The sequence below is a fragment of the Electrona antarctica genome (assembly GCF_951216825.1).
Source record: "Electrona antarctica genome assembly, chromosome: 9".
NCBI lineage: Eukaryota > Metazoa > Chordata > Actinopteri > Myctophiformes > Myctophidae > Electrona > Electrona antarctica.
Genome location: NC_136790.1, coordinates 18,831,921 through 18,847,416, shown reverse-complemented (window position 1 = coordinate 18,847,416; position 15,496 = coordinate 18,831,921). Strand labels below are relative to the sequence as shown.

Sequence of the window (15,496 nt, the reverse complement as noted above, 5' to 3'; positions counted from 1 at the left end):
GAACACACATGCTGTCCCATAGGATATTCATGAAGCTGGTCGATGTTGGGTGGAAACATCATATGTCAAAACTGTTACTTTACAGGATTCAAATTCAAAGGCAGCGAGACAGCAAGAGAAAACGAAACGTTACAATACGGAGATAAGAGGTTTCTGCCCGACAGCGACAATATGATGGATTCCCAGGCCCCTGGCCCCTCCGCCTATATAAATGTCACCGCAGAGTGGAGGATAGGAAAGAAATAAGTACAAACAGATACGCGTCTACTCGGTGTTGTCCCAAATCCTCTGGAAATGTCACAGAGGAATACAGCGAAGCCAAGGGATTTGGAGGTCAAGAGGCCAATTGACACCACCAACAATATACGTATATTGATTTCTGCTTTCACTGACCAAAGTACACATTGATCTAGGGGCTGATGAATCTGGATTTAAAGAAGCCCGACTTTCTGATAAATTACAAAATTAATGAATAGTGAAATATAATAGGTTGTATTTTTCTTCTTCTACTTGTTAGTTACTGCACCATAGTCCAACAAACAGTCCAAGCAGTACGTGTGTTCTTATTGAGATGTCTATAAGTTAATGGTTTTCATTAGCACTTTCAGTATTTTAGCCGTGACGTAAGCGCCCCCTCCAGAGATACTTCCGGGTCCTACTGTTTGTGACGCTTTTGTGTCCCTATAGAGTTATACTAGTCTGTGTCCCTCAGTCGGAGCGGTGTTTGAACCTATCTGAGACTAGAACAACACTAAGGTCTCATTGTACCGCTTTCCTTGCAACAACAACATAGCACTTTTTAGACTTAGATAGCATTTTAAACAGACTTATAGCATGTCATGTAGACAGCACAATAATTGCATTGTATGTAGTCATAGCACATCATAGTACATATGTATAGCATAGTATAGTATATATGTATAGTTAATATGTATAGTGTCATTATATAGATATGTTCTAATTACGTTCTTAGCTTACGCATGTTTCTTGATAAATGCATTTTATATATGTGATGTATTCCCATACTTTTGTTCTTGCCTAATGTAAGTCGCTCTGGATTAAGAGCGTCTGCTAAATGCCTAAATTGTAAATTGTAAATTGTAACAAAGCTACTGGTCTCCCAAATCTGGCTGTGACAGGATGTCTGCCCCACAATGAATACTATCGCCATCCATCCATCCATCCATCTTCAACCGCTTATCCGTAGTCGGGTCGCGGTGGCAACAGCTCCACCAGAGTGCTCCAGACCTCCCTCTCCAGAGCAACATTAGTGACTTCCTCCTGGGGGATTCCGAGACGTTCCAAGGCCAGTGAGTCGATGTATTTCCTCCAACTGCGCCTTGGTCTGCACCGGGGTCTCCTCCCAGTGGGACGTGTGTCTGAATGCCTGAGAGGCATCCTAACCAGATGCCATCCTAACCAGATGAATACTATCGCCATTTTATTTAATTGTCCACATCATATATTTTCTGTGTCATGGACACTTTTACAGAACATTAATAATTCTACTCACGTTGGAAGCATTAAGACCCATTTTAACCCTCATTGGCTTCCTTTCTGAAAAATAACGTTATTGTAAAAAGGTTCACGCGTTTAGATATTGCGATGGTAAAGTGCCTGCCCAGTGCCTGAATCCACCACGGTGCATAAGCCGGGCAGGGAGCTGGGTGATAATAGTCATTGCACGTATTCCTACGGGCTGGGACCGGCACCTGTCAGGGTGGAAGGAGTAGGACGAAGGCTCTAAGTCCTCCTGGTGGGGGCTCCTCACTGTCGGTAGGATACAACAGCAGTGACAACACACAAATGTGTGTGTGTGTGTGTGTGTGTGTGTGTGTGTGTGTGTGTGTGTGTGTGTGTGTGTGTGTGTGTGTGTGTGTGTGTGTGTGTGTGTGTGTGTGTCATTTTCTAGTCAAACCACACGTTGAAATAACATCCAATGGAGTCACAATGTAGTATAGCATTTCCCCTGTGACGTCCCAAGATGAACTGTACCAAGAATAGCACTTTTCCACTATATCCATCAAATGGATCTAGTGCCAGATGGGAACATAACCTTCAATGCCAATCCAATAAAGTGAGAAAGAGAGCACAGAAGGAGAGGACATTCTTCTTATTTCTGTTCTCAGTTAATGAAGGGGAAAGGACATTTTATTATTGCTCCACTTTCAGGTTGGATTTGACACTTGGAATTTTTTACTGCTCGTTATAAAAGCTTGAAACTGTGTCAAGGGTGTGCTTAATTTTAATGAATCCAATTAATAATAATGAAACTTTATTGGTAGAGAAATGATGTCTCTGCATATGACACATCCTAACCATTAGGTGGTTTTGGTACTAATTTTTTTTTTTACTCAGGTAAAAGTAGAAATACCACAATATAGAAATACAAAAGCAATATTAAAAAGTACATGTTTTGGCATGACAATATCATCTGTCGGGTGGAAACCTGATATGTCCAAAACTAACTTTTCAGGATTAAAATAACAAAAGAAATAGCAGATCTACAAGCTCAAAACATGCTTGCTTGCAGGTCTGCTATTTTTGATGATTTTAGTAAAATCAAGTACTGTAGGGCATGTTCTGTATTAATGATCTAAATTCACAGAGTAACTGGTCTGTCTGAGGACCCCCTCGAAAGGGGTTTATCCTCCAATCAAATTGATCACATTTGATTGACATAGCTGTCATTAACATAACATTAACATAGCTGTCAAATAATTCTGGTTGGAATAAAAAGTACCTTTGCCTCTGAGATGTAGTGGAGTAGAATGTTTAAGTATCAAAACATTTTAACACTCAAGTATAGTGAATTTCATGTACCTCGAGATTGTACTCAAGTACAGTAGAGTACTTGAGTAATGAGTAGTAGTTAGTTTCCACCAGTGCTATTAGGAGCAGTGGGCAGCCACCTGGGGGCTCCCAGGCAGCAATTAGGGGCTCCGTTTCTGACTTGCTCAGAGACACATGTCAACATGAAACCAGGAGGAACCATAGATCTTCCGGTTCTCCCAGACGGCTGATCTACCTCCTGAGCCACTCCCAGATTATATGCCCATTTCAGTCAGATAATTCACAAATAGATTGTGACCAATAAGAGTTTGAGAACATTTTATTTAACCCATTTTGGGCGGGAACCCCTGTTGGTGTTTTAAGCATTATGTTATACTTTAGCTATTGAAAAATATAGCAGTCTGCTATTTCTGAAAAGTCGTGAAAATGTGGTGCAAATCTTTGAGTATATATTTCAGAGCGAACATTTTTAACTAAAATATTTTCTTCTGGGGGGTTCCTGGAACAACATATTTTGCGATGGGGGTCCGTGGCCCAATACAGATAATTCTGGGGGTCCTTGACATGAAAAAGGTTGAGCACAACTGACATAGAAACATGGGTTTTTCAGAAAACTATTAGGATTTAGAAGCCTTTTTTTAATCGACATCAGTCCAAAATGGGTTAATAAAATGTAAATAGAAGTGTGAGAATACTATATTTGATCTTGGCCTCAGGCTCCGCAGATTAGCAACCATTTAATTAACCATAGAACACTATAACACTTAATTATGTCACACCATCACTAACTGTTATTTTTGATGTTTGAGAGGATCAGCTCTGCTGTGCCAGACCTTTATACCTCAAAGGCTTTGAATTTCATTTTGAGAAAAGAGGAGGTACTGTAGGTATTCCAATGTGTCCATGGCACGGAAGGATCTTCGTGAGAGGAGTATTAGGGGGCAGCCAATGCTGTAAAAGCTAATGGATGAGATGGAGTTTTTGGTGTGATGAAAAAAATCCATTCAAAACTAAGAGATAGGTATAGAGCACCGAAGTCTGACGTCACTTTCAGTAGAGGGCACCAACACACAGGTTCATGTATTTTTTGAGTGGTGCAAACCACTCCAACAACCAGCTTTGTCTGTATCTATGTGTCTATGTGTCTATGTATGTGTGTACCTGTACGTGGGGCCACGTACAGGTGAGCATGGTTGCTATGGTTAGTGTGTGACGTAGTGTGTGAACAGTTGCACCACTCAGTTCACACAGGTGTGATTTTTTTATTTGCATTGAAATCTCCATAGGGCGATTTTAGGTCGCTTCATATAAGAACTGTGTTTGAAAAATAAACCGAGCACCCCGGCCTTTCACCCCGGCCTTTCATCATCGTTAATGATGTCCATTCATATTTGATACAGCCAGTTTCTGGAGAAAATGGAATTAATGTGGCCGCAAAAGCCTTGAAACTACATATGAAGGCAATGTCGCTGCTAATATACGTCACGCCCAGCTGTCAACACATTGCGTTCCTGAGATTCCTCGCTGACGTAAGCGCAGCTGGTGGTGACTCGACTCGTACTAACCACGAAACATTAAATATCAATAAAATAAAAATAAACGTAATTGACATTCAGTTTATGTTGTGCGACGGGCAGATGCAGCCACCCGCCTACCCGGAAATGTAGTCTCTGGGTTGTTTGACTCGTTTCTAACGCTTATTTTGTTACTCTTTGGGTATATTTGTACATTTCCACCTTCAGTCGATGCTTCATATCCATATGAGTGAAAAGGCCGGGGTGATCGGTTCTTATATGAGGCGATCTGAAATCCCCCTATGGAGATTACAATGCAAATAAAAAGTACATGAACCTGTGGACTGACGCCCTCTACTGACAGTGACGTCAGGACTTCGGTGCGCTATAGCTACAAATGGAGGGAGTTGGCATGTAATGGACGAACTGCACTCACAACTCACGTTGTGCTCTTTTAGGTTGATGTGCCACTTAAAATGTATACAATGCAACTTTTGTTTCTGAAGAAAATGGTAAATCGTTACCCTTTTTGTTGTCTTGGGGCCGCAAATGTAATTGTGGATCCTTGCCTTATCTAGTTGAATACCCCTGCACTACTATACACCCAACAGTGCCTAATCTAGTTGAATACCCCTGCACTACTATACACCCAACAGTGCCTAATCTAGTTGAATACCCCTGCACTACTATACACCCAACAGTGCCTAATCTAGTTGAATACCCCTGCACTACTATACACCCAACAGTGCCTAATCTAGTTGAATACCCCTGCACTACTATACACCCAACAGTGCCTAATCTAGTTGAATACCCCTGCACTACTATACACCCAACAGTGGATCCTTGCCTAATCTAGTTGAATACCCCTGCACTACTATACACCCAACAGTGCCTAATCTAGTTGAATACCCCTGCACTACTATACACCCAACAGTGCCTAATCTAGTTGAATACCCCTGCACTACTATACACCCAACAGTGAATACCCCTGCACTACTATACACCCAACAGTGAATACCCCTGCACTACTATACACCCAACAGTGAATACCCCTGCACTACTATACACCCAACAGTGAATACCCCTGCACTACTATACACCCAACAGTGAATACCCCTGCACTACTATACACCCAACAGTGAATACCCCTGCACTACTATACACCCAACAGTGAATACCCCTGCACTACTATACACCCAACAGTGAATACCCCTGCACTACTATACACCCAACAGTGAATACCCCTGCACTACTATACACCCAACAGTGAATACCCCTGCACTACTATACACCCAACAGTGAATACCCCTGCACTACTATACACCCAACAGTGAATACCCCTGCACTACTATACACCCAACAGTGCCAAATCTCTCATGCACACTGCCAGTAGGCCACAGAAGTTAATCTCTCCTTTTTCACATTTTGTGAATATTTATTTGTGTGCGTGTGCGTGTGTGTGTGTGTGTGCGCGCGCACGTGCGTGCGTGCGTGCGTGCGTGCGTGCGTGCGTGCGTGTGTGCGTGCGTGCGTGCGTGAATATATTTTAATAAGAAAAGCTGAGAGGCTTTGGCAGGGAAGGTTTCTTACATTTTTTATGGGCACGACCTATCATCCCACCATTTAAAAGAAAAATTATTCCAAAAGTATAAGAGTTATCACCAAGAAGCATTGTTACAGAGAGATAAGCTACTACCAAACCCAAACTTCCAAACTTTTTGTGCTGTTTATTTTTGGTTGAGTTTCACTCCGCTACATATTAAACTAAATACTAAATATTGTACTCAGGTCAAGACGTTTAAGGTCAAAACTTAATTAAGGCAGCTCTGTTCAGTTTGATGACCAAAATGTTAAATTCCTATTATGTAACACACAATTATAAATTTACATGTTTAAGCAATAATAATCATCCTTCCATAAACGTGTAGACTCAGGGGGGGGTCCCTGCTAGGGTTTGACTGTACTATTATGTATAGGGGAGACAATGAATTTCATCCTGACATGACATTTGCCAAGGCACCGATGCAGAACTGCCAGTCAAGGAGAAGACTGAGCGCGTCCCCGCCAGACTGTAAGACACCTTTTCCTCACCGAAATGACACACAATTGACGACGCCCCCATCTGTGACGCACGAAGAACTGCCTCTCACATGAGCGGACCGCATAAAATAACGCCCCAAACCCCAGACCAGATGGTACTGTGGTGTCATTGTTAAGCATTAGCCTTTCAATCCCAGATCGAATCCTTCTCATCGCAACGTTTATTTTAAGGTTAGGTTTAAGCATAGTTTTATGCCACTCGGCCCACTTGGGCCTTGAGAAAAGACTAAAGCAGTAGTTTTGCACAAAAAACCCCACAGTGAAACAATATTAGAAAACTATTAGGAATTAACCACTTGAACCCAATTTTAAAAAATACTGAAAATAGCTGATGTACAACCTTAAAGTGCCACACTCTATTTTCGGAATATTTCTGATTTATTTTTAAATATGTTTTTGGATATGTTCTAAATTCCAATACAGCAATGCATTGATATTAAAAGGAAAATGTACTTCATAATTTGTACCTATATGCACTTTGTAATTTGTACTTTAATCGAGTACACTTTGTCCATCACATCCAAGTTTTTATTATTTTTTCCAACGTTGAATGTGAACCTGATGATGAGCTACACAGCAGTAGTAGTAGTAGCAGTTGCAATTGATGTCAAATCACTCTTCTCTTTCCAAACCAAGAATCTGTGCCTGGAGGGAGCCAGCCAGTATCCTCTATCTGCTTAGAGCCCTAGACTTGATAAATAGGGAAAATGTGGCGTTTATGAGTAATTGTGGAAGAGATGAGAGAGAAATGGATCGCCTGTAGGGACAACGCGACAGCCGTGGACGATGCATCCGTGTGTTCATTGCACATGATACAGTACAGCCATGGGAAGAAAGTGTGTCTATTAAACTTAAGTTTCCCAGAGGGTAAAGGCGAACTCATTTCAACTTGATGGCCGCTTGAAATGTGGGATTAGACCTATCACGTCGTACATTAGGTGGAAACGTGAGGTTATTACTCAAGTGGAAGGTAACGGCGCAGAGGTTGGTGATGATGGGAAAGAGAGCCAGTGGGAATTAAGTGAGATCACTGAGAGTCAAAGCACCAACCAGGGCTCTTTCTTTCTTCTCGGCTAGAAGTTCAAGATACAAATCGTTATGCAAGTCTTTAGGTAGGGTGAGGGATATTCTTTACTTTTGTTTAATACGAAATAGCTCTTATATATATTCTGCTCATTGCTATGAGTGTATACGGTTTGTTCTCAGGATGGGGGCGCCTAACTTTGTAAACGGTACCTGGAGCAAAGTGCACATGCATGTGATTGATCCATTTATTCATTCATTTTTAGTTTGCCGTCAAAATATTAAATTGGGCGTCTGCGTGATTTCATGTTGGCCATGGTGACCATAGTCAGTTATGTTGATAACTCACTATTTGATTTGTATAAGTAGCAGTTAAACCAGGGGTTCTCAACGTTTTTGGCCGGGGACCCCCGGAAATGCTTTGGCAATGTCTCGGGACCCCCCCGCCCCCTCCCGACTCCCGAAATTGACTGCTACAATAACCTTAAACCATTTTGGGCGGGAACCCCTTTTGGTGTTTTAAGCATTGTTATAATTTAGCTATTGAAAAATAGCAGATCTACAAGCTCATAGCGCGCCAGCTTGTAGGTCTGCTATTTTTGAAAAATCGTGTTTTTTTTTTTGTTTTTTTTAAATCTTTTTGGGGACCCCCTAAAATAATTTGGCGACCCCCCGAGGGGTCGCGACCCACGGGTTGAGAACCCCTGAGTTAAACTATTGCTTCACAAAATTATATGTTCCATATCCAATATGCAACAACAACAGATGCAAAAGAGGACGAGGCACTACTGTTTGTTTGCATTGGCCATAGTCTTTTACATTATGTTTGTGTGCATTCGGGTGCTAAAATGAGTACTTGAAGTTCGCTTAAAAATAATTAACATGCCCACATCATGTTGCGGGGCTTACAAGCATTGATAGGCTACTGTAAACCTAAGGGATTGATTGGGGGTAAGGCCCTGCACCAGGGGGTGTACATCAAGGCCCTGCACCATACTAGCGTCATGTCCAGGGGGTGTACATCAAGGCCCTGCACCATACTAGCGTCATGTCCAGGGGGTGTACATCAAGGCCCTGCACCATACTAGCGTCATGTCCAGGGGGTGTACATCATGTCCAGGGGGTGTACATCAAGCTCCAGGGGGTGTACATCAAGCTGCCTCACCCTGAAACAGGAGATGGCTCGGCAAGGCTTACAGTATGCGTGTGTTTTTCCCCCTGAAATTATGCCTCTGAACTATATCAACCTGATTCATATGTTCTGAAGTAAAAGATCACTATAGAAATGCCATATACAAATGCCGTATCTGTATCAAATCAGACTCAAAATAAGTATTTTCACCAATATTGATGACACAATCAATCATAATGTGACCGTCAATAATGGCTTTGTACTCGCAGAGCTCAGTCTCTTTAAGAGCATCACCTGTTAGTGGGGATGGGGGCCTACCATCTACTTTCACCAGCAAAACTAAAATAAAGAAATTCAGCAATCACTTCAATATAAATATAATATAATAATGTAATGTATCGTATCGTATCGTATCGGACGATATTATGACCCTGCAAATAATCGGACAGTCGATATCGGTCATAATTTCAATATCGTGCATCATCATCATCTCTAAATGTGTGAAAGACCGACCTGTCCGAACAGCTCGGGCAGCCCCAGCACCTGTCCAGTGAACACCCCCAAGCAGACTGACCTGTCCGAACAGCTCGGGCAGCCCCAGCACCTGTCCAGTGAACACCCCCAAGCAGACTGACCTGTCCGAACAGCTCGGGCAGCCCCAGCACCTGTCCAGTGAACACCCCCAAGCAGATGAGGATGGAGTTGAACTGGCCGATGGAGCCCCTGATGTGTCGGGGGGAGATCTCTCCCAGGTACATGGGCAGGGCGCTGAGAGCTATACCTGCGGGACAACACATCAACACAAAGAAACTGAACGTTAAGCCATTGTACTTACTTACTTACTTACTTACTTACTTACTTACTTATCGGGACCAATCAATCAATCAATCAATCAACCAATCAGATTTTATTGTCACTTCCACAATATACACTGGGCATACAGGGGAGCAAAATACCGTTCTCCACAATGATGCTTCACATTTAAAAACAATAGACACATTAAAAAGAGGCAAAGCCTTAAAAACATTAAAAAGTAAGGAGAGTAGACAACATTAGCAGGAGAAAGTGCTGATGCATTCAAAGTGCAATATAGATAAACTGTTGGACAGCCTGCTGGTGCTTCCTCCTATAGACACCTTAACAGACGACGTCACAATGATAAAGAAACAGCATGCGCGTGCATAAAGGCAGCAGAAGAACACCACCTCTCATAAGATGCAATGGAAAAGTTCTAACTGCACTCACATGTAAAAAATGCCCCATCAAACTTTCAGATGCTGTTTTTCTCCCAGTGTGGAGGAAGAATGATTAGGATTTTTATTGTGATCTCTCGCCCTTGAAATATATAATCCTTGGTTTCTGTTGTGTTTGAACAATAATAGCAATTCAAAACACACACCTCCAAACCACACCTCCAGTCGCTGTCATAAGAACGGGAGGTGCGCTCATGAACACGGCAGCAGAGCCTATTTGTGCACGGCTGCACGCGCACCTGCAGCCCATCAAGTATAATTTATGCTTCGTCCCGCGATGGTGTCGCGCACGCAGACCTCTACGCTCACAACAGTCGCATCTGTGATGCGATGTGAGCTTGTATATCAGCTGTTCTCTGTGCGCAATACTGTTGGGCTTTGAAGTATAAATGTCTCCTAGGGTGCACCTCACTAGCCAACTCACAAGAGGAGGTTGAATGGACTGAAACCAGCGCTCCCCAAAACAACAGGTTTGGAGATCTGTTGGGAATTGATTACATTTGAAACAGTCACCCGTGCACCCAGTCCCAATGTTTGACAAAATTGGTCTATAGATCGACCACCACGGGGGTCGATCCCTACGTGATTTGAAGCATACCTTTACTGCATGAAAAGTCAAACGACCGACATACTATACTAGTAAAAAATGAATGGGCTTTCTGCCTGCCCTGTAGAACGACAAAATGACCACCACTGCTATGCTCTATTGGCAGTGGTTCTCAACCTTTTCAAGCTGTGACCCCCCCAAGATCTTATTATATTTGAACTGGGTGGGCCCACACCCTGATAAGGACTTGGAATGTAGGAGTTGAGGACTCCTAACGGTAGTCATTTCCAAAAAATATAAATTATGTTAAGCCTGGAACCAGCCTGGTGAATCATGACCATAAAACATTTGATTCTGTGTTATTAAATTCAATGGTATAATTAAGATTTAATTAAATATTCAAACATTTTCTTTATACAGAATCATGTTTTATGGAAATGATTCACCAGGATCCTCCTGGGTGGCTTGTTGTTCCAGGCTTAAAATAATTAATATAAACTAGAATTATTATTATCCATACCTGTTTAGGTACCTGTACCAGCCAATCGCAGCACAGAATGGCACACCTTCCAGCCAATCACAACGGCTAATCACGGCACCAATGTCGGCATCATATATGGTAATTTTGCCTTCACTATTAAAAGTATTAGTTAGAACCAATCAGAGCGTAGAATGGCAGACCTTCCAGCAAATCACATCACACTATCCCTCCTTTTCTTCTGCCGTCCTAAATTTCGCCTCTCCCTCTATGCTGTTGTCCTCAATTTTGCGGTCACTAATAAAACTTACCATTCAATCACAACAGCACAAAGAATAACTCTTCCTACTTCCGGGCTGCTTCCCTAGCTACTTCCTTCACAGGTGTTACCACTGATACTAATAAAGGCTCAAATTCATTCCAAAATGGCCTGTGTGCACAATACATAGCCCATTGATCTGAATGTTTGTGGAATGATTGAATGATGATGATGCCACTGAGGAGAAGGGACTAATCTTGTTGCACACTGTGGGTACAACTACACTGTCGCGTCAAGAAATGCCTAGAGCAGGCGTCTCTTCCGGGTTTAAAAAATAATAATAATTTAATGGGTTTTTTTTTTTGGCCTTTATTTTTTTTTATGGAGGGACAGACAGTAGGCTGACAGGAAATGGGGAGAGAGATGGGGGAGTGACATGCAGTAAAGGCCGTCAGGATCGGGAGTCGAACCCGCGGCACACTGCCAGACTCGGACTACGGGCCAAGGTGCCTGGACCGCTGAGCCACAGCCCAGTTCTTCCAGGTTTTTAAACAGCTGGTGGATGGAAATCATGCTTGCAACTTGTTTTAGATGTTCGGATTTTAAAGTTGTGGTGAAATGGCTATTTTACATTTGAAGTTTCAGTCTGAAACGTCATCTCAACCAGAGTAATCTAGTAAGAGAGTGGTGACACGCTTTGATCTCGCCGCAAAACGGGTACCTATGGGCGATAGTTCCAAACATTGCTCCTATGGCTGGAACTATTCCATTGAGATAGAATGAGCACTTCCGCATTCCATTGTTACACTGAGAGTCAACGGGAGTGTCATTACTCTCTTACTAGATTACTCTGATCTCAACCTGGGTCTCAACCAATAAGAAGGTCCCATCCCGTCCCAGGCTACAGAAAGCTGGAATCTCACTCACTATGCCTGCTGTGTGCAGCAGAGGGTGTTTGTTTACCCTGTCCGCAAGGGAGAGAGAGAGAGAGAGAGCATGTTTGTTACTATGCAGCTTATTTCTAACCTATAATATTTTCAGATATAATATTTTAGCGTGCCGATTAGACGTTTAAAATGAGTAATGCAGCGTCTGACCGTCATCTTGAGTTGGATAAATAATAACATAGCAGCCCAAGAGTGTCTCCCTACTGTAATACAACTCTGGTGTGAGCGGAGGTGATTAAAATCAATATAAATTTGTATTCATAAGAGTGTCATCACGCAGTACGTTTGCGTTTACAGGAAGTTATTAAAATTCTAATTATAACAGTGGCAGATTAATTCATTTGGAAGCCCGAGGCGAACCCTACGAGGCCCCCGGCTGTGCCTTATGCGTATAAGGTAAAGGCATGAGGTGGTAGATTGTTATTTAAGTCAGCGGTTCTCAAAGTGAGGTCTGGGGACCCCCAGGGGTCTTTCAGGGGGTTCCAGGGGGTCCCCAGCGAAATTAGTTAATCATTTATTATCAAAAGGCTTTTTTGGAGCGGTAACTCTGGGGGTTGGGAGGGGTAAAATACTAATTTTGTTGTTTTGTATTTGACCCAAATGTGATTTGAAAATGTTAAGAAACTTTGATAAACAGCTCCAAAACCGAAGCCATCCTAGTTGGCAATTTTGCGTACTCAGATCTCAAAACAGATGATGCATTAAATCCGTACTGTATGTCTATTTCTATGGAGAAATTGGTATTTATCAACACGTACACAACTTGTGTTATACTACTTGATAGGGAATGGAGAGTCATCTCGCTAAGGAAAGTCCTCAAATTCACAAACATGGAAATAATAACAAGAAACAAATCAACTGTATTTATATGATGGAATGCATCATGGTGCAAATATGACAGTAAAATATGCCTTTTAAACAAAAGGTATGAAGAGTAATAGGCCTACCTATAGACTATAGGTAGGCCTACCTAATCAGCCAGAGATAAGTATATGGATATCACGCAGGAAGAGTGTCTCACAAAAAGACAGGCAAAACCAACTGACACTAGTACATGTTGTTTCCTGCAGTACTCTCCTGTGGGTAAGGAACTCGAGAGCATAATTAAAAAACATTGGCATATAGTAAGTACAGACCCACAAGTAGGTAATGTGTTTAAAGATTCCCCTAGGGTGGTATACAAACGTCCTCCAAATTTGAGAATGTATTGATGTATTGGTGAAATCAGATCTAAGAAAAGGTACTTTTCTAGATGTCCCAGATGGGAACTATAGATGTGGAGCCTGCACACAGTGTAATTTCACTACTAAGTGCACCACCTATAACCATCCTCACACAGGGAAGAAAATAAAAATTAGAGGGCTCATTACCTGTAATCAAAACAATGTTGTGTATCTAATATCATGTCCCTGTGGTCTCGCCTATGTAGGAAAGACCACCAGAGCTCTAAAAACCAGGATTGAGGAACACCGGAGCAACATACGCACCAGGGATCAACGCAGCCCAGTGGCCTTACACTTTGCTGAAGCACAACATAGTGTCTCCTCCCTGAGATACATTGGTATAGAACATGTTAAAACTCCAAGAAGGGGAGGTAACATTGATAACCTTTTATTAAGAAGAGAAAGTTACTACATTCATACTCTTCAAACCATGATGCCGAGGGGCTTAAACCAGGAAGATGAAATTAGACACTTTCTGTAGAAACCTTTTTTTGGTTTGCTTGGAGTGAAGCTCTACTTCTCCAACTGACTTTTAATTTAAAAAGTAAAAAATATGGTTCTAAAATATATTTTTCTAAAAAATATATTTTTCTAAGCTTTAAAAGGTGGCCTCCTGCGTTGAACAAATCCAACCTGGTGCATATGTTGTTGCATGTATATCATTCGGTGTTATTATATATATATTTTTGTTTGGTTTCTTGCCGTAGTTTCCTTGGTTGTCTATCATGATTGTTCTTCATCATTTTCTTGTTTCACACACAACAAGGAAAAACATTGGAAATGTAAAAGCCCACAGACCTAGTAGGACTTGTGATATCTTTATTTGATGTATTGGTGAAATGAGTATAAATATACATGTATGTTTTTAAAAATGGTTTTAAATTGGTTTTAATTGGTGCACTAAAATGTCTGAACAGTTATATTTACATCAATATGTCTGGGTCCCCACCCACTCACTCAGGGGTGACGTGTCACACCTGTAGTGATGGGAGGGGCACCAAAATGTGGTGTTCTGATTGGTTAATGGGGGCACTCCCTGAGTATAAAAGTACAAACTTTTGTGTATGTTCACATGACCTGATGAAGATCAAATAGATCGAAACGTTGTCAGAATTTTCAATAAAGAACGTCTTTAAGGCCTATTCATAGTCTGGATTTTCGGTGGTGAGGTGACCACCGCTCCGGTGGTGAGCTGACCACCGGAGCTGAAATAACGTTGAGCGGTGGTGAGTAAAAACAGAGAGAAGGGCTGGAGCGGTGGCGGTGGTTTGCTCTTCACCGCGGCTCGTGACGTCATATTGTAGTTCGGTGGTCACCTAACCACCGAAAATCCAGACTATGTATGAGCCTTTATACCCATGGTGTGCGGGCTCCATCCAATACCTACTGAAGTTTCTTTAGCCCAGCACCCAGCCTGTTGATGTGCGTGTTCTACGTCCGCTCTACCTATAGACTATGACATGTCATGTGCTATTTTTGACTTTTTCTGCTTAGCTGAACAATCGAAAACCGAAAATCAATAGTGCTGGCCTTTCCGTCCTTTCTATGGTGGCCATCTAGTATGTGACAGCCGGATAAATGGCAGATCAATAATGCTCCATTACCATAACAGACACAATGGTGCCGCTGAGCAAATCAAGAGTGACTGATTTAGCGTTAGTACATGCTGGTATATCTGCCCCGTCCATCACAGAGAGGAGAAACTCCTTCTGCCCACCTTCAAATCATTTATAGTAGCAAATTAATCATCCCTTTGTCAAATTGTGACAGATTTATTTTTCGCTGTCCTGCTCTCAGACTAATTAAAATTAATCCATGCTCTCGTCTGCCACCACAGGGTGTTCTTCACTTGTTAGTGAAGCTGTAGTGTCAGTTTCAGTATACCAAACATTGTTCTGTATGAGAAAGGTTTCCGGGCCCTCTTGGGTCTAAAATGCAGGGCTCAAATTGCATCATGGGGGTTGTGTCTACGGCGATTTTGCTCGTTAGACGGCACTGTATCCGGGTGCAAAGCCAGGTGCGTGGCGCTAAGGGGTTGTAGTAGCCTAAACCTCTGAATTAGTCATGGGTGTGTTTTGGGTGTTGCGTTATTTAAACCAGTGTGTCTACTTCCCATTCCATCCCTTTAAGAGAAGCTGCACTTAAACTATATGCACGTTGGTCTTTCGATGACGGATTGGAGGAGACGCAAACAGTGTTTCTACAGTGGAAAAGTGAATGTTTGGGA

The 15,496-nt window shown here is 42.2% G+C and overlaps 1 protein-coding gene across 2 annotated transcripts in view; it reads right to left on the bottom strand.

Moving 5' to 3' along the window:
• The window catches only part of slc2a9l2 (solute carrier family 2 member 9, like 2), a 249,194-nt gene that overhangs the window by 181,617 nt on the left and 52,081 nt on the right, over nt 1-15,496 (bottom strand). For both annotated transcript variants that reach the window (XM_079511357.1, XM_079511356.1), the window contains exon 6: nt 9,198-9,343. In XM_079511357.1, the coding sequence (XP_079367483.1) occupies nt 9,198-9,343 (146 nt within the window). The remainder of the gene's footprint in view (nt 1-9,197; nt 9,344-15,496) is intronic.